Source organism: Carya illinoinensis, chromosome 4 (assembly GCF_018687715.1).
Source record: "Carya illinoinensis cultivar Pawnee chromosome 4, C.illinoinensisPawnee_v1, whole genome shotgun sequence".
NCBI classification, from domain to species: Eukaryota; Viridiplantae; Streptophyta; class Magnoliopsida; order Fagales; family Juglandaceae; genus Carya; species Carya illinoinensis.
The window spans coordinates 17,504,186-17,526,972 of NC_056755.1; the positions used below are offsets into that span (position 1 = coordinate 17,504,186).

At 35.1% G+C, this 22,787-nt stretch overlaps 1 protein-coding gene across 1 annotated transcript; it reads left to right on the top strand.

Annotated features, from left to right (window-relative positions):
- Positions 1-13,891: 13,891 nt before the first annotated feature.
- Positions 13,892-15,103, top strand: LOC122306073 (formimidoyltransferase-cyclodeaminase-like). Its single transcript, XM_043118444.1, has 2 exons — positions 13,892-14,386; positions 14,503-15,103. Exons 1-2 carry the CDS (start codon positions 13,996-13,998, stop codon positions 15,012-15,014), a joined length of 903 nt encoding a protein of 300 aa, XP_042974378.1. The 5' UTR covers positions 13,892-13,995; the 3' UTR covers positions 15,015-15,103.
- The last annotated feature ends 7,684 nt before the right edge of the window (positions 15,104-22,787 follow it).

Sequence of the window (22,787 nt, forward strand, 5' to 3'; positions counted from 1 at the left end):
ATCGGTTTTGAAAAATATGAAAGATAGGATTGAAGCCTTAGGTGTGAGAAATTTTGAGAATGTTTGATAACTTTTGAGAATGTTTTGAGATATTGTTTATTGGCATGCTTCATGAACTCGTGACCCCACGACTTTGGCCCAGTTTCATTCAGCTGTCTAGCTTCATCATTGCTATTTCTATTCATCGGATGTTGGACTCTTCAACCTTCAAGAAAATTATTGGGGACGTTCCACCCATTCACCAAAATCTGATGATGATTTGTGTTGTGAATGTTCGAAGCGGGGGCAGAACCAGCTATATGGTTGGGTGCCATTATAACAGCCCGCTAGAAATTCAATTGTGAAATTTCTATTATCTTTAGGAACCTCGTGAAGACCCCATAAGTTTTCACGAATACATTAATCATATAGATTTTTGTCTAACTACATAGTTAGTGTTATTATTTACTATGGTATCAGAAGTGTGTTTTTAATTATTGAAAATAGTTAGAAGTGTCAAAATGTATTATGGTTTATGCCATTAGACTCGGAAGGTTATTTAAAGTCTTATGGCGTAATAACATTTTTTCATATTTTCGGACAAAACGTCTGTTCAAAACTGTAGATATTATTGGATAAAAATATCTTAAACTAATTTTGTGGATATTATTAGATAAAAATATTTTAAGCTAATTTCATGGATATTATTGGGTAAAAATATCTTGAATTGATTTTTGTAGATATTATTAGGTAAGAGAGTCCTACACTTCACTCTCACTCCGGGTAAGAGAGTCCTACACTTAACTCTCACTTTAGGTAAGAGAGTCTTACACTTAACTCTCACTCCAGCCTCATCTCTTCCATATCTCATCCATAAGTATCTCCAGCCACCTCTCCCCACGAAATTATTTTCATTTATACTTTCAATTAAAAGAATATCAAACACTCTCTCTCGGACAGCTTTTAGGAGTTATTTTGCACGCCCATTTCGAAGCTTTTGTAAGTGTTTTATCATAAAGTCTCATTCATATAAGTTGTTCCTTTTTTAGTCTAGTTTACATAGATATCTTATTTAACCCATTTGAAGATCATTTGATCAGTCAAATATTATATAAACTATAGAAATGTCATTTTAGGAGATAAACTGGAGAATATGTTATAGTTTGGAGTTTTTGACCAAGCTAATGGATAGATATTGGTCCGAAATTTTTATGGAGTATTGTTAATATGTATATGTGACTATTGGTTAAGGATTTTTGCATGATTAAAGGTTTTGATGAAAGATTTTCTTAGATTTAGAAACTTAGCAACTGGAAGAAGAAAAACAGTTTCTGTTTCGAGAAAGTTTAACTCTTTGGTGGTCTAAACCTATTCCAATGGCTTTGATAATTTTATTGGAGGATCCTAAGCATCTTATATACATGTTATATTATTATTTTGAAGATATTTAATGTTAGTTTCAAAGATATGAAATTTTATGTAAAGAGATATTCAGATAAGTCAAAGTGTGGATATTCTTGGCTAAATTTATGTTTTGGTTAATTTCTAACCATGTGATCTTGAATTAGAAGCTTATATATGTTTTAGGACATATTTTTAAACCATGTGATGGTTTGGTTTGAAGATCATATATTTATAAGTCATAGATCAAGAGATTTATCAAAACTAGTTGAGGAAAAAGTTTATGTTTTTGGACTAAGTGTAAAACCAAAAACTCCAAATGTTATTTTGTGATTTTGGTGACTTTAGTTTGATGATTTAAAGCATGGTTGATGTTAGGATGATATTATGAATATGTTAGAAGTAAGATTTGATTTTTGAAATTCTTGGAAATGTTTTGATTTAAAGTCAAAACTTGTGATTCAAGTGCTTGGATCATTTTACAAAAAAGTTTGGTGTTGATTATTAGCCTTTTCTAAATGGATGTTTTAAGTATGGTTTTGAACTTAGGATTGGAAGATGTTTGTTGCAAAATTTTGGTTTAAGTATGAGTTTTGAAGTTGGAAGGAATTGCAACAAAAATAAGGGAAATGACCTATAAATGTTTCGGCCATAGTGTGTTTTCCATAGTTGTGTTTTGTTTTAAATTTTTCTGAGTTGATATTTAAGTTTAGGACAAAATTTATATGAGAAATGTAAATTTTGGAAACTTTTGGAGTTAGGATGAAAAATCCTTAAGTTATAGGTAAAACGGTCATTTTCCCACATGTAGAGAGTAAAATGAAAATTTTACTCTTTAAGTTAGTATTTTCCATATTTCAAATTATTAGTGATTTAGTTCTAACTTTTAGAATCACTAATTACAGTTCCTCGTGATCGCACTTGAAGTTTTATAAGAAACGCGGAGATCGAGGTAAGTTAGCTTTTAACTTACTAGCAGTCTACTGTGTATGTGTGCTAAGTAAAGGAACTACAGTGTATGTATGTGTGTTATCATATATGTCATGCCATGCCAAGTTATCACGTAATTGTCTATTATACAGAATTTATTCTATCATCAATTTTTTATCTGTTACATAATATATTTTGTCATGTATTACTGTACCTTACAAGTACGTCATGCTAAGTATGTCATCTATTACATGTATGTCAAGTCATGTAATATTCACTGTTGCAAGTATGTTATGTTAAATATGTTGTCTATTATATGTTATACCATGTTACGAAATATTTATATCTCAAGTTGGTTATGTATTTCAAGTTATGTTCAAGTCACGTTATGTTACGTCAGGGCTTCAATCATTTCGTATTCCAGTCACGTTTTATCTTGATTACTTATGTATGGGGTCACAGCAATTGTGGCGCATACACTACGTGAGACACAGCAATTGTGACACGTAGAATACATGGGACCACAACAACTGTGGAATGTGTATTTAAGCAGTTAAAGAATAAGTTCTGTAGAATACATGGGGCCACAACAACTGTAGAGTATGTATTTACACGTAGAATACATGGAGCCACAACAACTGTGGAGTATGTATTTTTCATGTCAAGTCAAGTTTGTGTAGAATACATGGGGCCACAACAACCGTGGAGCATGTATTTACACGTATAATACATGGGGCCACAACAACTGTGGAGTATGTATTTTTCATGTTAAGTGAAGTTTCAGAACAAGTTCATAATAAGTCAAGTTTCATATCGCGTTCATGTTAAGTCAAGTTTTAGAATAAGTTCATGATAAGTTAAGTTTCATATCATGTTCATGTTAATTCAAGTTTCAGAGCAAGTTCATGCTAAGTCAAGTTTCAGATCAAGTTCTTGTCAAATCAAGTTCAGTTCATGTTTCAACTTAAGTTATGTCAATTATGTTATGTTGTACGCCAAGTTATGCTTTAATTACTTATGAATTTGAATATGCATTTATGCTTTTACTGTCATCCATGCATCATTAGCTTGTGTGGAAGATTTTTTGTTAACTTACTGAGATTTGTAATCAAATCTCACTTTGGTAGTCCCAACTATCATTCCCCCCGAATGGTAGATCTTATTACAAGACATGAAAGAGAATCAGGAGCTGATCAACTAGACACAGTTGACTAAGCGACGGTGCGACATCAATGTTAATATAATAATTAACGTAAATTACTACTTGTACGATTGAGTTGCATCTCTAGTACTTTTTGGATCATAACCATTTTGAACTAGTGTTGTGATCTTAGTTGTTCAATGGATTTTTATGTATGAAGTATGTTTTAAGTATTTGGGATATTTCCAATTTGGTGCATAGTATTGCTAAAGAAAAAAATTTATCCGCTGCGAATATTGCATATTGTTAGATGCATGTAAGGAACATTGCATCTTATATGTCATGAACGGGGGCAGGTAACCTTGCGTTGCATGTCTCGACGCTTCAAATGTCCGTCCGATCCCAAACGGAATTTGAGAGTGTCATAGCCATGGTCTCCCAAAATTTTGTTAAAATCTTGCCATGTACTTAACTCTTTTGAATGTGCCCATAAAATAAGATTATTTAGCCTTCCAATACATAACTTTTAGCACATTAATCTCATTTTAAAATATTTTTTTTCTTAATAAGTTTTCTAAATCTTTTCTTTGTTTTCAGTATCATTTATTTTTTCAAATCTACCAAGTGAGAGAAGAGTACTCGCAACTTTGACTAAGCATCCTAAAAAGCAATAGCACTAGCCCCAAGGCAATCATTTTTGTCAACCTAACCACAACAACCTAATGATAGAGATTTCAATATCTTTTTCATCACCATAGTTGTATTTTTGCAACTATCTTGAGGTTTGGAGTTCAAGGAGCAAGAGATGCAACTAGACCCGGTGGTATTTGGGTTGCAAAGGTGGTGTTAACATTGTTCACGAGGACCAAGAAACTCACACTCACATGCAAAAAAGAAGAAAAGAAATGAAAAAAAATTAAATGATGACTTTGTCTCGAACACAAAGAACAATTTGGGACCTTGTGGAGAGGAAGCATTTCGTAGTTGAGAGAGTTGTGAATTTTATGGAACAAAAAAAGGGGATGAAGAATAGAAGCATTAGAAATACAACACTAGAAGAGACGATTTTGAAAGGAAAAGTATCAGGTGATGTAAAGTTGCCAGAAAGAAGGCACCAAGGTCCTCGAACACAGGGCAAGCAAAATGACCAAAAAGTCCTCAAATGCACATCTCTAGCTACACAATCAGGGATATTTTAGGCAAAAGACATGTTTTTCATATTTGATAGAGATAGCCATGCAATTTCAAGTGTATAGACAAGGGTCCCATCAGATAAATCAAAAGAGAGACGGATTAGTCATAGGAATACCAACAATTTCCCTTAAAATACAACCTAACCCATCATAAAGCTTAAGGGTAAAAATGTAATGTTTTCATTAAACACAAATCACTATTCGTAGACGGATAAACACTTTTGTAATAGAGGTAGATAAGTAAAATAGACTCCTGTACTAGAGGGGATAAAATATCTTAGGTCCAAAGTGGCTTTCCAAGCTTAACCCAAGGTTAAGAGTCTCATCAGAAGGGAAGAAAGAGAGAGAGGGAAGGAGGGGATAAAAGGTCGAGGAAGTAAAAACATGCTTGGACAAAAAGATGGGATGAGATCTAAAGGAGATCAGATGTAACATAAAAGAAGGATGGGTAAAGGATAAAAGAGGGGATCAGACGACTTCAAGGCAAATTTTTCTAGACGCCTACCTCAACTTCGACTTCTCATTCTACTTCTTCAACCTGGCGATGGGAGCTCCAAAGAGAAGATTTTCACAAAAAAATAGATATTTGATCTCCATTATATAGTGAAGATGAGAAACTGTAAAAGAATTATATTATAATAGATTCCCCCCTCTCAAAAGACCAATGGACATTGGTATTATATTAAACTACGTAAATCTGTATGTCTCAATTGTTTTTTATATTTCTTGCATTTATTTCCTATTCACTGACATGGATATATGCCCAAACGTCATACAACAGCACCAAACCATCGTCGGGGGCTCCACACCACATTGATTAAGACTCAAATTGTCGTAGCAGGTTGGAAATGACTATTTCTCATCTTTTGGCCTATTGTACATTTTTCGACATTAACTATTGGCACCGTTTGTGGGATCCAATTAAGTGAGAGAACAAATATTTTTTAGCCTACAAAATTGTCTCAAATTGAGTGGATAAATTTTCCCCAGATAAGTATTTATAGCTTTTCTACTTTTATTTTTATTGCCAATGTTGTAGCAAAAATTTGGTCGAGTAAACATTTCCTCGCTTAGGCGATTAAGTGTACTTAAGTGCTCTCTTTTTATGCACCCAATGTGTAAGGCCTAGAACCCAAACTCCTTGGCCACTTGAGCAAGAAGTACATTTTGCAAAAAGATAGGCAAGGACATGAGAGGGTACAATGCATTTAAATGCACTATGCAGCTGCACATGTTAGGAATAGTGCACAAAGTGTATAGTGCCATGCATGTCCAAGCACCAACTATGTATGGCACACACAATACCATTACAACACACAATGGGTGCACGCTGTCGTGCACCCGATAGACTCGCGGCAGCCCATTGCAAGCCTAGTGAACCTGCCTGTGGCCACCACATGGACACCATCCACCGCATTGTCTCTTCCCAAAGCTAATAAGGTGTGAAAGCGTAAGTGTGGTATGAGGTTTGGCAATACTCTTGAGCTTCAAAAGAATTTAGATGGCCAGAACTTGGAGAGATACTTGTTGGCAGACATACAACCATGAGCGGCAGTTTGATATCTTAGCTTAGTGGAAGGTAAATGTCGTCAAATATTCCATCATTGGAGAGATTGCCCACAATATTCTGACCATCCCTATTTCTACTATAGCCTCAATCTGCCTTTTGCATCAGGGGGCGGCATATATAGATCCAATTTTGAGTTCATTGTTTTCTAACACTGTGGAAACTTTGATATTGTACTCAAAATTGGATCAAAATGAAACCAATTTAGCTTTTGAATGTGGCAGACTTTGCGGAGAGCTAAGATGAGGTTGATATTGACTAGCCTGGAAGTAGTAATTGCTCTTAATTCATTATTTTGCTTTTTCTTTAGCTTATAATAGATTGTGTCACATTTGATCAAAAAAATTAATTTCAAATTTGATTTTTGTAGGTTCTACTTCGGGAAAGGAGGCTCCATATCAATCTACATCAGTTGCAATTTGACTTTGTTAGTTAATTCTTTGTTGTTTGTACATATTCTCATATTAATATTGTTATTAATTCATTCTTATTTTTTTTACTTTTTTCATGTTTTCTCTTGTTTCTTTAGGGAGTCTAAATGGTTTTAACAAATATTGTTCATTGCGAATATATGTCATCAGTGAAGTAGTATCCCATTGCATAATTTTGACAATTAATTGTATAATTCATAGATAAAATATGCCATTGAGTAAGGTAAAAAAATATAAATGAGTCATCAATCATATTTATATCAATACAAGACCCAAGTAACAAAAAAAACGTATCAAATCCATAGATTATAGGAAATAATTTGTTCTAAAACAATTTTACGATAATGGATATGACCAAAATACATACCTAGAAATATTTCCCACTTTCAGTGCATATACCTAACATGCCTGGAAATCCACGTTTCTAATCAATTGTGAGCAATTTAATAATGTTATCTTTTATTTATTTATTTATTTTTCTAAGCAAGCTTTACTTCATTATACTAAAAAGATGATACATGGGGAGGGGGTGAGGTTCCCTAACAAACACCCCAAATCAATAAATAACAATGCAAAGTGGTGAAAAAAGGAAAAAAATGGATTTATTTGAGACCAATTTCTTGGTTCCTACCCCTGTTCTATAAGAGGACAAAGTCTTATAAGAAGACAAAAATAAGGTATTTGCATAAAAACAAACAATGGAACCACCATTGGTGGCGGTGGATCCTCTGTTGGAAGCGGTGATGACAGCTGCACTGTCACTTATTGACTTGAGATGATTATTGGAAAGATCCACGATCCCTCTTCCAAGATCACAGGTTAGGGAAAACGGTAACATAGGGTAGCAGCTAGACACTGACCCGAGTCACTGGCAAGGGGCTAACACAGGTGGTGGCAACACGTATAAGCCACGTGCCACCTAAGGAGATGAACGGACGGGCTGATCCAAAGGATCGGAGGCCTTTGAAGCCGATGGGGTCATGCGTGGCCTCAAAAGCCACCGTAGGAAGTGGTTGCACGTGGAAAATAAGCACGGTAGGGGCTGTGAGTGCAACGAACGCGTTTAATGGAATAGTGATTTTCTTTTATGACCATGAAAATCAGGGATTAGAGATGCTGAAGAAGCGGCATGTGAAGGACGGAGGATGCCGGAAAGCAGCAGATCGGCAATGGTTGGTGCTATGGAGGGAAAACTAAAGGAAAAGCTAGGGAAATTAAACCAATGGGAAAACATAGAAACTGAAAAGCCACTAGGGTTGGCTAGGGGAGGAGGTTGTCGGAGCCTAAGCTCCAAATCTCCTTCACCCAGTGAAGGGGCGACAATCTTGGGAACTGGTTGGGGAAGCGTCTAGTAGAGAGAAAATAGAGAAATTGGATCGAAAAGGGTTAATCTAGTAATGCTATCATTGTTGGGTTTCTTTAAATACTATTTAGAAAAAAGAAATTAAAACTATTACTTTAACAAATAATTTTGGACCCTTTTAATGTTGTAATCTCCCCAATCTTCAAGTATACATCCATAAAATCCGCTGTAACATCATATGCAAGCATCTTAAGAGCAATTGTAATCTTTTGAAAAGAAAAAAAAAATCAAGCCTTCCAAGATTGGATATGAAGAAAAAAAAAGAATGACTCATTCGAAAATACTTGTGAGGATAGATTGGATATGAAGAAAGAAAAGAACGACTCATTCGAAAACACTTGTGAGGATAGATTGGTGGATCAACAACATAGTTAGGAAAAAGATTTTGGTGGGCTTGCAATTGATCCCACCTAATGAATCTATGTGGTTTTCTAGACAACCATGTGAGCTTGATCCTTCTTCTCCATACCAATTTCTCTCACTATCTCAAATTCATCATCAGAATCTAAATCAAGAAATGTTATTTTGCTGAAAAGAAAACAATTCATTGGGAGAAGATAAAAATAATAATTTCACAAAGAAACTTATATTGAAGTAAATAAATCGTTGAGGAAATATTTTGTATCTTATAGTGAAAGAATATAACCATTAAAAGAATATCTCTGTCAAAAGAATAAGACCGTTGGAAGAGTATAGCTATTGGAAGAATATGACCGCTGGAAATTTATATGTCTACTGGAAAAATATGATCTTTAGAATAATATGAGAGTTAGAAAAATATATTCGCTAGAAAATATCAAGTTTTAATGTGTGTTTTCTTAATAAGGAATAAATAATCCAATTACTATCAAAATTTTAAAAAGTGTAAATGAAGATTAAAATAGATATTTTATTAAAATAGAGATAGACTTAGAGAGTTTGTTATTTGATGTCCAAAAAAAATGGCTAATGAAGTAAAAAAAGTGAATTTTCTGGCCAAAGTTTAACCACTTCATATGTGATGTACCTCTACATGATAACTTGTGATACAAAAATGTAAAAGTCAACAGTAGACCACATCATGTCTAATATACATTATTAAAGACCACGTCATCTCTAATATACATTATCAAAACATCGCTCGCCTTTAATTTCAACTCATTATCCCACAATTATATTCAGAGGACAGTAACATTGGAATATTTATACAAACAAGTATACTTTTCTTCCTTATACCCAAACTGAAATGTATATTGTTGAATAATTCCATTTTAATTTCTTGTTCAATTCAAGAGTTTCTTTCCAATGTAAACATCTTCGATTTTTTTATGGACTCACAAAATAGTACAATATGTCCCATTTAAGAGCATTTTAAGTGCTACGCATTGGGTTTATTAATCTTGCTGTTAATGATGGGCTTCACCATTTGATGTAAAATTTATTTTCCTATTGAATGTTTGGGCTATAGTTCTACTACAATTTGAATAGTGAATTAGAATTTTGATATAAAACTTCCTTCAAAATGTCCAAAAACCAATATCATAGATATTTTTATAGGTTATTGTGGGGTTGAGCTTATGATTAATTTGCACTAAATATTAAAGTAAAAAGATGGGCACAGTTCTTGTAAGTAATTTTATTCTCTATTGTTTTCTAGAGCCTTTTACGAGTTTAGCTTCTCTTTAAACAATATTGTTGAATTATTTTTTACATGTTTATCTAGTTGAGTTAATGTTGGACAAATGTAATGTTATTGTGGAGTTATTTTAAGTGCTAATTAATATAAGAAATTAAAGACGGAAGGTAATGATGATTGTGGTTTGAGGGAAAATCCCAATACCAATTTGTAACATCCCAATGGAAGGCGTAAACCACATGGCCCATACTCCAAAAAGATTAGTTAATGATACAATTGAAGCCCCATTGGAACCTTATAAAGAGCAAGAACTTCTTATTCCTAAGCAATATGAGATTTCATACACCACCTACCCTTAATCTTATCATATATGAGTATCACAACGTCCTCATCTGGCCTATCCGTTGTAAGTGACATGACTCAAATCCCACATTTCTAGTTGGGATAGGCTCTGATACCATTTGTTATGCCCCAATGGAAGACCCAAACCATATGACCTATACTCCAAAAGGACTAGTTAATAATACAATTGGAACCCCATTATAACCTTATAAAGAATAAGAACTTCTAATTTCCAAACAATGTGGGATCTCATACCCTTAATCTTATCCTATAGGGGTATCACAACAATTGAAAAAAGTTTGGACATATTAAAAAAGATTGTTGATTAAAAAGTAAGAGTGGTGCTACACCTACCGAGAGTGTAACCCGAGAATGGTTCCCGATAAGGCCATTTAGCATTTTTTTAATTTTTAATTTTTAATTTTTTCATTCATTTTTTATAAAAATATTTAAAACAAGTTTCACAACATCATTAAAAAATACTTCTTTAATCACTAAGTAAAAAAATGCATCGGGACCCATCATCGGGAACACGAGCATTTCCAAAAAAAGTAATGAGCAAGCAAATTTTTTTCGAAGAATAAGAAAGTATAGCAAACTTATTTTATACTTTTCAAGCAACATCGGAACAAAAGAATGATGTGTGGTTTCTTAATAGTGAGTGTAGTAATCAATAATTTTGTGGAGAATGATATTTCTTTAAATTCCCAAGTCAAGATGGGAAATGTTTCTTAGTCCAAATAAAAGGAAAATGTACAACAATTGCTATAGAGACAAAGAAGCACACAAAGTACATTTGAGATGTATTGCTATTTCCAAATTCCGAGAAAAATTCATTAAGCGTTGGGCAACTTATAGAACATGGGTATTCTCTTTATTTGAATGAGATTTTTGCAAGATTTATGACAAAGAGGGGAGAAGCCAAGTTGTGACAAAAATCAAAATGGAGAATAATAGAAGCTTTCTTTTTACTTTCCCATATTAAAAAAGCATGGCCTTAAAAATCGATGTGGTTCTTGAGTCATAACTTTGGCATATAAGACTTTGACACTTAACTTTTTAAGGTTTGAAGACTCTCCAACAAAAAAACATGGTGTATGAGTTGTCAACTGTATAAGAAGTGCAAGAGGTTTGTGAAGGTTATGTACTTAGCAAGTACCAACTAGAGTTAGTTCCCAAGGAGAAAGCATGAAGACCCAAAACACTATTAGAGCTTGTCTATACTGACGTGTGTAGGCTTATGTCAACACCAATTCAAGGAGGCAACATATATTTTAAAATTTTTATTGAAGATCTTACAAGACTAACATGGATATATTTCTTGAGACAAAAGTCATATATTTTCTTTATTTTCAAAAAATTCCATAAACTTGTTGAGAGATAAAGTGGACACTTTATAAGTATTGAGAAGTGATAGAGGTGGTGAGTACAGCTCCCATGGATTTGAGAAGTTTTGTAAAGTATTGGCTTGGAGAGACAATTAATGATTGTACACTTCATAACAAAATGGTGTGACGAAAAGAAAGAGTAGAATTATTGTTGAAATGACAAAGTCTATACTTCATTAGAAGGGGCTGCCTAAATCCTTTTGGGGTGAAGCAGTATATACAAAATCTTATTTGATGAATAGATGTCCTACGAATGTGGTAGAAAATTAAACTCATTTTGAGGCTTGGTGTGCAAGAAATCTATCCATGAATTACTTGAAAGCATTTGGTTATATTTGATTTGCTCGTGTTAAAAAAAGAAGTAAGGCACAAACTTGATGAAGCTAGTAAAAAATGCATCTTTGTGGGTTATAGCTCAAAATTAAAAGGCTATAGACTCTTTAGTTTGAAGAAAAATAAGTTAATTATTTGTAAAGATGCACTTTTTAATAAGAATGCCTCTTGGTATTGGAAAGAAAATAAAGTTCAAGATCAAGTTGCTACCTTCAATGGAGAACTTGAGAATTAAGAAGATGAAGTTGGAAATGTTATTGAAGCTCCACAAGAGATATCTCCTATGGCTAGTTGACAATTATCTCCAACTTCTGCCTCAAGCTCAAACTCCTCATCAACAAGTTCAATTGCAAGAAGAATGAGAAAACTTAGTAATGTATATGCAAGAAGAATGAAAAAACTTTTTGTATGATTGAACCATAGTGTTTTGAAGATGAAATTAAAGAAGAAGCATGCAAGAAAGCTATAGAATAAGAGATTTATGTGACTGAGAATAACGAAACTTGGGAGTTGGTAGAAAGGCCAAAAGACAAATAAGTTATTGGTGTGAAGTGATAGTTCCATTCAAAATAATAAAGCAAGACTTGTAGCAAAAAGGTATAGTCCAAAACCCAGAATTGATTTGTAAGAAACTTTTGCACCGGTGGCTCAACTTGATACTATTAAAGTTCTTGTTTCTTTGGTGGCTTAAGAAGATTGGTTTTTGAATCAACTTGATGTAAAATCAACCTTCTTAAATGGAGTTTTAAAAGAAGAAGATTATGTAGAACAACTATAAGGCTTTGTAGCAAAAGAAAAGAGAATAATGTGTATAAGTTGAAGAATGATTTGCATGACTTAAAACAAGCACCCCGAGCATGGTATAGTGAGATTGTTGCTTACTTTAATGAAAAAAGTTTTGAAAGAAGAAAAAGTGAGCCAACTTTGTATGTCAAGACATAAGTACAATCAGTATTTTTATTGTCTCTCTTTATGTTGATGATTTGGTATTTACTAATAGTGATGAAATAATGATTAATGATTTTGAATTGTAGATGATGAAAAAATGTGAAAGGAGTGATTTGAGTTTATTGTATTAGATTTTAGACATTAAAATTTATCAAAAAGAAGAAGTTGTTTATATACGCCAAAAGAAGTAAGCAAAAACTCTTCTTGAAAAATTTAAAATGATCAATTGCATATTAATTGTAATGTCTTTGGTTGTGAATAAAATATTGATGAAAGAAGATGAAAGCAAAGAAGTTGGTGCATCTATTTATAAAATCTTGGTTGTATTATATTTGACGGCTAGGAGACCCAACATTATGTATGCTGCAAGTTAATTGTCACGGTTTATACACAAGCCAAGCCAAATGCATCTTGGGGTAGCCAAAATGGTGTTGAGATATGTTTAAGGTATGCCTGAGTAATTTCTATGAAAAGAATGTTGATGCAAAGTTGATTGGATTTTATGATAGTGATTGGGTTATGTGTATTGATGATATGAAAAGCACTTTTGGATATGCATTTTCACTTGATTCCAGTATATTTTCATGGGCATCTAAGAAGCAACACAATGTAGCACAATCATCCGTCTAGACCCAAGTATATTTCGCCATCATTGGCAACTTTACATATACGCCATCATTGGCAACTTTACAAGCAGTATGACTAGGAAGAATCTTAAAAGATGCTGGTAAAAAGTAACGAGAAGCTACTCCACTTTTTTGTTATGACAAATCCGCTATTGTTATGACAAAGCATCCTGTCTATTATGGTTGGACAAAGTAAATTGCAATCAAGCATTACTTTATTAGAGTGACAGTTGAAAATGAAGAGATTCAACTCAAATATTAAAAAACCAAATATCAAGTAACATATATTTTCACCAAAGCTCCTCCAAGAGATAAATTTAAATGTGGAGTGTCACACAAGGCATTAAGGGAAAGTATTAAAATAAATTAATGCAAAATTTTGATGCATGTTTACGTAATTAGATTAATGCTAGAGAAGTGCAGTATTATCGTGTACTCATTTTAGAAAAAATATAATTATAAATATAATTGTGTACTAATCTGTATATTAATATGATGTGATTGATCAAAAAGTAAATTTTATTAAAAATAATATTAATTTAAATTTTAAATATAAATAAATCAATATTGATACACAGTTTAATGCAGGACTATGCTTATATATAGGAACACTCCTCATTTTAAGTACCAATAAACCGGGGGGCTTTTTTGCAGGTGGTGGTTGTTTGGTTCGAGATAGCCATAGCATTATCTCAATCTCTTTCTTTGCAGTCCGTGGCAGGCAGTGAGGAGAAAAATATGTCAAAGTTGATACTTGCTTGCTGCAAGGTATACATATCTGAAAGCCGGAACAGGGCTGCGTTGGAGACAATTGAACGAGCAGCCAAGCTATACCCGGAAGCTGCCATTATCAATAAGTTTGAAGATGAGACTTACAATAGAGTTGGTTACACCCTTGCCTCCAAGTTGCATCCAAAGCCATCTTGCGATCCATGTCCCTTGAGAAGCGCTGTGCTTGCCATGGTTAAGGCAGCATTTGAGACAATTGACCTTGAGTTGCATTGTGGAAGTCATCCTCGACTTGGGGTTGTGGATCACATATGCTTTCACCCCCTGGCATATGCTTCGTTGGACCAGACGGCAGGGGTTGCAAAGTCTTTGGCTGCAGATATTGGCTCTAGGATGCAAGGTTTCTGCCCTTTGTCTTTGGCCGTATCACGCCGTAGATAGCAGCAATCTATTTAATTGATGTTATAATTGATAAATTAGGGTTACTCTGCTACTGATTATAAGTATATCATGCAGTCCCCACTTTTCTATATGGCGCTGCCCATGAGGAGGGGAGAACGCTTGATTCAATCAGAAGAGAGCTGGGTTATTTCAAGCCGAACTCCAGTGGAACACAATGGGCTGGGGGGCCAAGGTCAGAGTCCCTGTTGCTAAAGCCAGATGGGGGTCCAGCTCACATGAGTGGAGCACAAGGGGTAGTGGTAATTGGAGCAACCCGGTGGGTTGATAACTACAATGTCCCTGTCTTCTCTGCCGACATTACTGCTCTTCGAAGAATTGCAAAACGGGTAAGTGAAAGAGGAGGTGGACTTCCTTCAGTACAAGCCATGGCACTAGCACATGGTGAAGTAGTCACTGAGATAGCTTGCAATTTGTTGGAACCAAGTAAAGTTGGAGGAGATAGGGTTCAGCAAGAAGTCGAGAGGCTTGCTACGGAAGAGGGCATGGTTGTGGGGAAGGGTTACTTCACTGATCTATCACAGGAAGAAATAGTTGACGCTTTCTTAAAATTGGGTCCTTGCGTGTAAGCGAAAATGAAATGATAAAGAAGCTATTTTTTGGTTTGAACTTATATTAAAGGGTTTATAATGAAAGGTGATTTTTCTGTCTTCGATTATTTATACATTGATCATTTGATTTCTGCAATTTTTCATGTGCATGACATTTTGCTGTTTTTTATTCATATTATATGAACTCAATGCTGCCATTTCTTCTCTAGATGTATTCTATGTTCTTTGTTCAACTAATTGCTGCTTCATGTCAAACATTATCACTTCCAGTCTTCATTGAGAGAAATGTTTAGCAGAATGGAAAAATCCATATGCCTGGTGATTGTCTGCAGTGGCACATAGCCGTAAACAGAAAAACAGAAAACTATATGTACTTGACCTTGAAAACTACCTGGCAAAAAGTTATGGACAGAGGTTCTAGTGAGGCCTTTGATATATGCTTATTGACCAAGTACCCGTGGTTTCATCTGTGCTCGTATCTTTTCATTTCTAGTTTCAGTGTCCTTCATTTATCCCTGAAGTGGATTGAAGTGTCAGTATGTATACTAGGATGAGGACCAAAAACTAGTTTTCAGGGAGTTTCAGCAGAAAATGCGTTAATCTTGGTGAACAAACACTGTTCCATATTGTTGAAGCAACTTGAATATTTTTGGGTAGCATTGAGCAGCAGTTCATTACAGTTTCAGCCCCCCCATATGTGGCTCACGCTAACTTTCAAGGGTTGCTCCTTATTATCTACCAATTTTAAACTGGGGCAGCAATCTGTTGCATGTGGAGAGAGAGAATGCAGCCTCTTTTACTTTCACAAAATTTTTCATCTCATTTCATCTAATTGTTACAACTTTTCCAAATTCCCAAACAAAATAAAATAAACAATTAAACTTTTTCAAATCCCAATACAAAAATAATATTAAAACAATATATTCTAATAATATTTTATTCAACTTTTAACAACTCTTCTCAATTATTTTATTTTAATAATGTATTCTAATAATAATAGTCTTTAGACAGGTACCCAATGTCAACTTTAGACGGTACCAGAACAATAAATCCTTGTTCTGAAGTTGGAACCCTAGGCTGATTATCTTAATTACCATACTCTCACAAAACTAAATGTGCAGACTACATTGCATGGCGGTATGGAAGAAAGGAACTTAGTTGAAATTGCTATTTCTACTGGGAGCATGCTAAGATGAAAAATAGTTTGGTAAAAGGTAAGGGATCCACCCCTTCATCTGTACTTCGGAATTTCAAGAAGCATATAAAAGTCTTTCAAGTCCATTGCCAGTATATTAATTAAGCAGTTGACAACTTTTTCTAGGATTGTATATCATCTATATGCTCTGGTTTTGATCTGTAGGCATTCTAGTGGTGTCTTCCGATGTTTTCAATGCCAGTATAGATATCTATGTTCTGCAATGTACAGCTTGCCTGGACAAGATGACACCCCTTCTAACCTATTTTGTCAATGCTACATTGTTGTTTGCTTTTAGTCCCAAAGTTGTCACCTCTTTTTCCCCTCCTGCAGGCCATACACCACCCAAACAAGTTGACGGAAATTTAAAGTGGAATAAATTTGAATGTTAGAGAAAGGGCTAAACAATTGACAACTGGTAGTAGAAAATTAGATTAGGGTTCTCAAGGCTGTTGGTATTGTACTTGAGTTTACAAGCTATGCTTGTATACAATTCTGATCATTTTAGAGCTTGCCAAGTTATAGTTGGTACTAGGATCATTGAATTAGAATGTGTACACCTAGGGATGCCGAAAATCTTTTCAATTGCTCTATTAAAAGCCACAATCTTTAACTTTGGAACTTGAATATTTTCTTGACTCATAGAAGGGCACGATGAATCTTATATTACCCAAGTCATGGTCTTTTTTTGCCAAGTAACTTGCTAAACTAAATATAGAGGAACGAAGACAGGGTTATGGACATCAAATAATAATATTAAAGGAAAATAGTAAAAGAATAAAATTGATTAAGTAAATGAAAGCATGCTTAAAAAATTATATAGGTAATAGACTCACGAATCTTATCCTAGCCACCCAAGGATTCATAGTGAACTTTGAACGAAGGAGCTTCTCTTGAAACAGGGACGGATTGATCTGAATGCCTCCAAAGCCACAAAGGACTATCTAATTCTGACAATGAGTTCCAATTGCATCATGTGTTCAGAAAATTAACTTTTTCTTCTTTTCTATTCAGGTCTTTTTTGGTTCTTCTTGGATTCAAATCCCATCACCGTTATTATTTTTGATGTTTCATCTAGTTCAGACCTCATCCAACAAAAGACAGTGAATCTTATCCAACTACTATTGGTACTCAATCACCTCCTCCCCGCTCCCCCCACCCCCCAATCCATGGTTCACATTTGATCTGGATCTATGAGAGGTAGGTGACAATGCCATATAGAGATGTTATTTGAGGGAAGCTCAAGAACTTCAACTCATGCAAAATCCAGAGTTATTTGTCCGTAAATGGTCCACAATATTATGAGAAACAAATAGTACATCAAATACGAAGTCTTCACCATGTCACCTTTACCTTTTCTTACCATTAGAAGGATATCATGTATGCTTGGCAAGTAAGTTTAGCAGTTTAAAGTAGTTAAGTATAGAAAAGAGTTTGCAATCTGCACACACAGCTGATTTTTGCAATAGAATCAACAGGCTGAATCTGTGCAATGCAGTTTAGTTGACCAGGTTCTGTTGTTACCACTGAATATATTTAGCTTATTAGTTCCTTGCATCTACTGACTAGCTAGTTTTAGGTAGTGATTTTGTTTAAAAATTAGATAATTCTTCACTAAAGAGCAAAATAAAGAATTGCTTTGATGGTTTATCTTGCCTTTTGTGAAATTAATATTATCTAGCTATCATCACCATTGTCATTGCATTGCCATGCCACTAGACAACCATCTTAATCAACTACCTTTGTACCCCAATATGGCAAAATTAAGCATGTTCTTGTCTGACAATATGATATTTCTATATCTGTCTTATGCTTTTGCAAATGGTTAAGCAAATACAATAAACAAAATAAAATCAATCTGAATTTGTGAATGAGAACAACTTTAACATTATATACCGGTGACCTCAATGCTTAGCTTGTGCTGATATATATTATAAAAAATTCTATTTATAAAAAATACACCTAGTAAAGTGCTTACAAGGCCTAATTTGATTTGGAAGAAAATTTTAAAATTTTAATCTTACAAATCAAATGGTACCATTTAAATGATATGGATTGTGTGTTTTACACACTTGCTTGAGAATAGAATATCTCATATTATTGTGGGAAGGAACTTCATTAGAGTCAGCTCACTGTACTTTCAAATTGGAAAAAGTCGAATATTGTGGACTTTAGGTTATCAATGAGTTCTGTAATGTCCTTTTGGTCAGGATATGGGATAAAAGAGCTAAGAAGTTGGGTAGAAACTGGCTTTTAAACCAGGGCAAATCAAGAGGCCCTCCAATAATTTGAGAAAAAGAATTATGGGCTTTTGTGTTAAATTTGAATTTAATGGTCCTTTTTATTATTTTATTAAATCTCCCCTCCGAAAGATACATACATACATACATACATACATACATATATTTAATTCAACTGCTCCCCTTCCCCCTTCCCCCTCCCACCAAAAAAAAAAAAAAAAGCAAGAGCTTCGTCCCTGTTTTTAAAACTTCTCTTATTGTGGCCGTGGCTTCCTTTCACCACAAATAGTTATGGTAAAAGTCAGTTTTCAAATGCTTTCTTTTACCATCAAGTAGAGATGATAAACAAAGCTTGCTTTGTTCAGAAGCGTGCAGCTCTGAAGTACCATTTATCCATTTCGACTTGTAATTTCCTATACGCACATAAGTACAAAACATAGACCATCCTTGGTCGATGGGTCATCTCATAGTAGACTATATCAATTTCTTCAATTTGTTGATTGAAGGAGAGCAGGGTCAATCATTCTACATAATAGCAAAATCTGATTTTGTTCCAGCAGATGTACCTCTCGTTATTATAATTGAGCATTGAGACATCAAGCTGTCAGTATATTGTTTAAATCCAGTTGTTGTACCAATGCTGACTCACAGAAGCATAATTCTTTTCTATCACTTTTATATGCATATAAACATCCAATCTCTTAGTTCTAGTGAAACAAAGTAGGTGCAGCAGCAAAGGTTCAGCAGAGCAGAGGAAGGAATAGATTTCAACGCAAGTTGCAAGGTATGGACTCTTGTTCATTTTCTTCTTCTTCTTCTTCTTCTTCTTCTTCTTTAACTGGGTAATAAGATAGGATTATTGCGCTATCACTAAAATGGTCATTCAATCTTATCTTCCTTAAGATGTGATGTTTAATAGGGGAGGGACAAGAGGTGATCAAATTTGGAGTTGTACTTATGGGGAAACCACAATATTTGTTCAAAAGTTATTCCACTCAGGGCAGGAGTTAAACCGCGAGAAAAGAGTTCTGATAACAAATCATGCACCACTGCTGGGATACACATTGATTATGAGTGTACGTGGGGTGTGGGATTCCACATTGCTTGAAAGGGAGAAGTCTTTGCTCTTATATTGATTTCAATGGGGGCTACAATTATACATTGACTATTTCTTTTGGAGTATGGCCGAAATGTGGCTTGGACCTGCTTTGGAGCGATATGACTGCATGACTCTATATTCTACTATTTAAAATACACAATACCGAATCTAACAGCTCTAACAAGAGTGAGGGATAATGCCCATAACCAACAGAAAGAGTAATAACACACTAACAATTAACTAAATAGGCTACTAATGATAGGGTCTCCTCCTTTAGCCGTTTCCATTAGGCACATATCATTTACCCATTATGTTCACTCCCAATTGAACCTTATTTTGCCAATTGAATATTTGGTTTAATAATGATTTCAAATGGGAGTTGTGAATAAAAGGTCTGTCCTACAGTTTTCATTGTAAGATGTCCCACAAAGTTGGGTTTACTCATCCCTAAAATAAATTATCAAAGTTCAAAATATTGCATAAAATTTAGTTAATGGATGCAATAGTTTCTAACTTGTCGTTCAGTTTCTGTGATAATAATCGAGGTTTATACCATGTGATTTCTATCTTTAGTTCTATACCTTTTGTCTTTCGTATTTATCCACACTGATTTCGTTTATCTGTAAAAAGACAGACTTTTTGAGCTGGTAGCTAAGCATTGGAAGCTAAGGCAAGAAAAAGAAACAACTATCAAACAATCTCTGATAATAACAGTAACCTTAACCGGACAACAGCCATAAACTTGTCGATCAACTAGTGGCATTGCAAGCTAAATAAGAATATCTGATGTACATGCAGACTGTAGACTATGTTGAATTCGACTTTTTTAATAACTGATTTGAGAGCATAAGTTGAAAAGAATACACAAATACGTATTTAAAAATGAAAAATTAGGACAGGTTGTTACTTGGATCAACCCTGATGATACATGGGCCTTGATTCCAGAGGAAGGAGCTAGATCTTAATGAGAGAAGGAAAGTACAAAAATTTCTTTGGTATTCGGTTTGCATCAATCTTCTGGTGAATTAATGTTATTGTCTATTATGTCATCATATACGGTATTGAGGAGAGTGAAAGAGTCCTCATTCGGTATTGTTGCTCTAACTTCAGTACTCCATCCAGATGTTCCCAATTCGCGCACAAGCTCATGAAAAAAACCATAGGCCATATAGAGAAATATACTGCTGGATTAAATAAACTATTTCCTCATCTTTTATTCAATTGATCTGTACGTAAATATATACAACATCACAGAGAACTATTTTAGGAAATATTTACAGCAATTACTATGACAAAATAACTATACACCAATCTCGACTAATAAGCACATAAATAGAAACAGATCAAAGACTTTATCCAAATGGCTTGATTATAGGCTGAAATCATGAAGGTTTGACTTGATCTTGATTTTGGCAATCTTCCTTGATACGCCCCCGCAAGATTGAGCTTCTATCGGCAAGACCAATCTTGGTACATAACAATTCAGTCCATTGCCGTGACAAGGGTTTTGTCAAGAGATCAGCAAGTTGATCTTGCGTGTGAACATGACGAACATGAAGGGTCCCATTTTGAACAAGCTCTCGGACAAAGTGTAAATCAATCTGAATATGCTTCATGCGAAAATGATTAACTGGATTAAAACTCAGATGTGTGGCGCCAAGATTGTCACATAGCAATAAGGGAGGCACCTTGAGTGGAAAACCGAGTTCATGAAGTAAGGAGTTCAGCCACACGGTTTCAGACGCAGCATTGGCAAGAGCACGGTATTCAGCTTCCGTCGATGATCGAGCAACGGCTCGTTGTTTCTTGGAGCTCCAAGAAATGGGATTTGTGCCAAGAAAACTAATATAAGCCGAAGTAGAGGTTCTGTCATCCACATTCCCTGCCCAGTCAGCATCAGAGAACGTGGTTAAAACTGAAGTTGTGTTTCTAGTAAGCTGAATACCATGAAAAATGGTTTGTTTCAAGTAATGAAACAGTCTCTTCGTAGCTGTCCAGTGGGCTGTAGTTGGCTTATGCATGAATTGAGATAGCTTATTCACAGCAAACGAAATGTCCGGTCGGGTCAGTGAAAGATACTGAAGACTACCAATGACACGCCGAAAGTCAGTGCTGTCAATAGGTGCTGTGCCATCAAACAATTTCAGAGAAGCAGTTGTGGATAAAGGAGTGGACACATCCTTAGCACCAAGCATATTTGTTGTGGACAATAAGTCACGAATGTATTGATGCTGTGACAAGAACAGACCAGCACGAGTAGGAATAACCTCTACTCCCAGAAAGAAGCTAAGGTTTCCCATATCTTTTAGGGAAAACTTTTCACCCAATTTCTGAATTATGTGATCCACAAACTGAATGTCATTGCCAGTAATTACAAGATCATCAACGTAAACCAAAAAATAGCAAATGATAGAACCATGTGTATAAATAAACAGAGAAGAATCAGCTTTGGAAGTTTTGAACCCAAGCTGAGAAAGAGCAGTTCTCAGAGCTGTGTACCAAGCTCGAGGAGCCTGTCGAAGCCCATAAATGGCTTTTCTCAATCGACACACATGATCAGGCTTACTGATATCTTTAAACCCTGGAGGTTGCATCATATAAACAGTTTCTGTGAGGGTTCCATGTAAAAAAGCATTGTTGATGTCCATTTGTCGTAAAGGCCACCCATTCATCACGGCTATAGTCAAAACACATCGAATAGTGGCAGGCCAAACAACAGGACTGAAGGTTTCCTTGTAATCGAGGCCCGGTCTTTGATTATAGCCTTTGGCCACAAGCCTGGCCTTAAATTTGTCCACCGAGCCATCAGCTTTGCGTTTTACTCTAAACACCCATTTACAGCCCACGGGTGTACAGTTTTTGGGGGGGGGGTGGAACTAAATCCCAGGTTCCATGTTTCATCAAGGCAGTGAGCTCAGTAGACATAGCATCACGCCACTGAGGATGGCTCACGGCTTGAGTCACACAAGTTGGCTCAATTGCTAGAGGAATGGGATGTTTGGAAACCGAATGAAGTTGCTTGGGTTTGAAGATGTTGTTCATGGAACGGGTTGTCATTTTGTGAAGACGTGGGTTCCCAGTTTGAACACACAAAGGGGGAATGGAATGGGACTGAGATAAAGTAAGATCAGCAACCATGTGTGTGTGAGTCGAATGGAGGGAGGAAGGAAGAACAGGGTCATGCGAGATGGGAGCATCCGAATGAGAACCGGAATTTCTAAGAACATCAGTCAAAGGAAAATTAAGAGAAGAGAGAG

What these genes read in the sequence shown, in the direction of transcription:
- LOC122306073 (XM_043118444.1), top strand. Translation starts at nt 13,996, where the DNA reads ATGTCAAAGTTGATACTTGCTTGCTGCAAGGTATACATATCTGAAAGC. An exon ending in TATTGGCTCTAGGATGCAAG is followed by an intron (nt 14,387 to 14,502) that starts GTTTCTGCCCTT and finishes TATATCATGCAG; the next exon opens with TCCCCACTTTTCTATATGGC.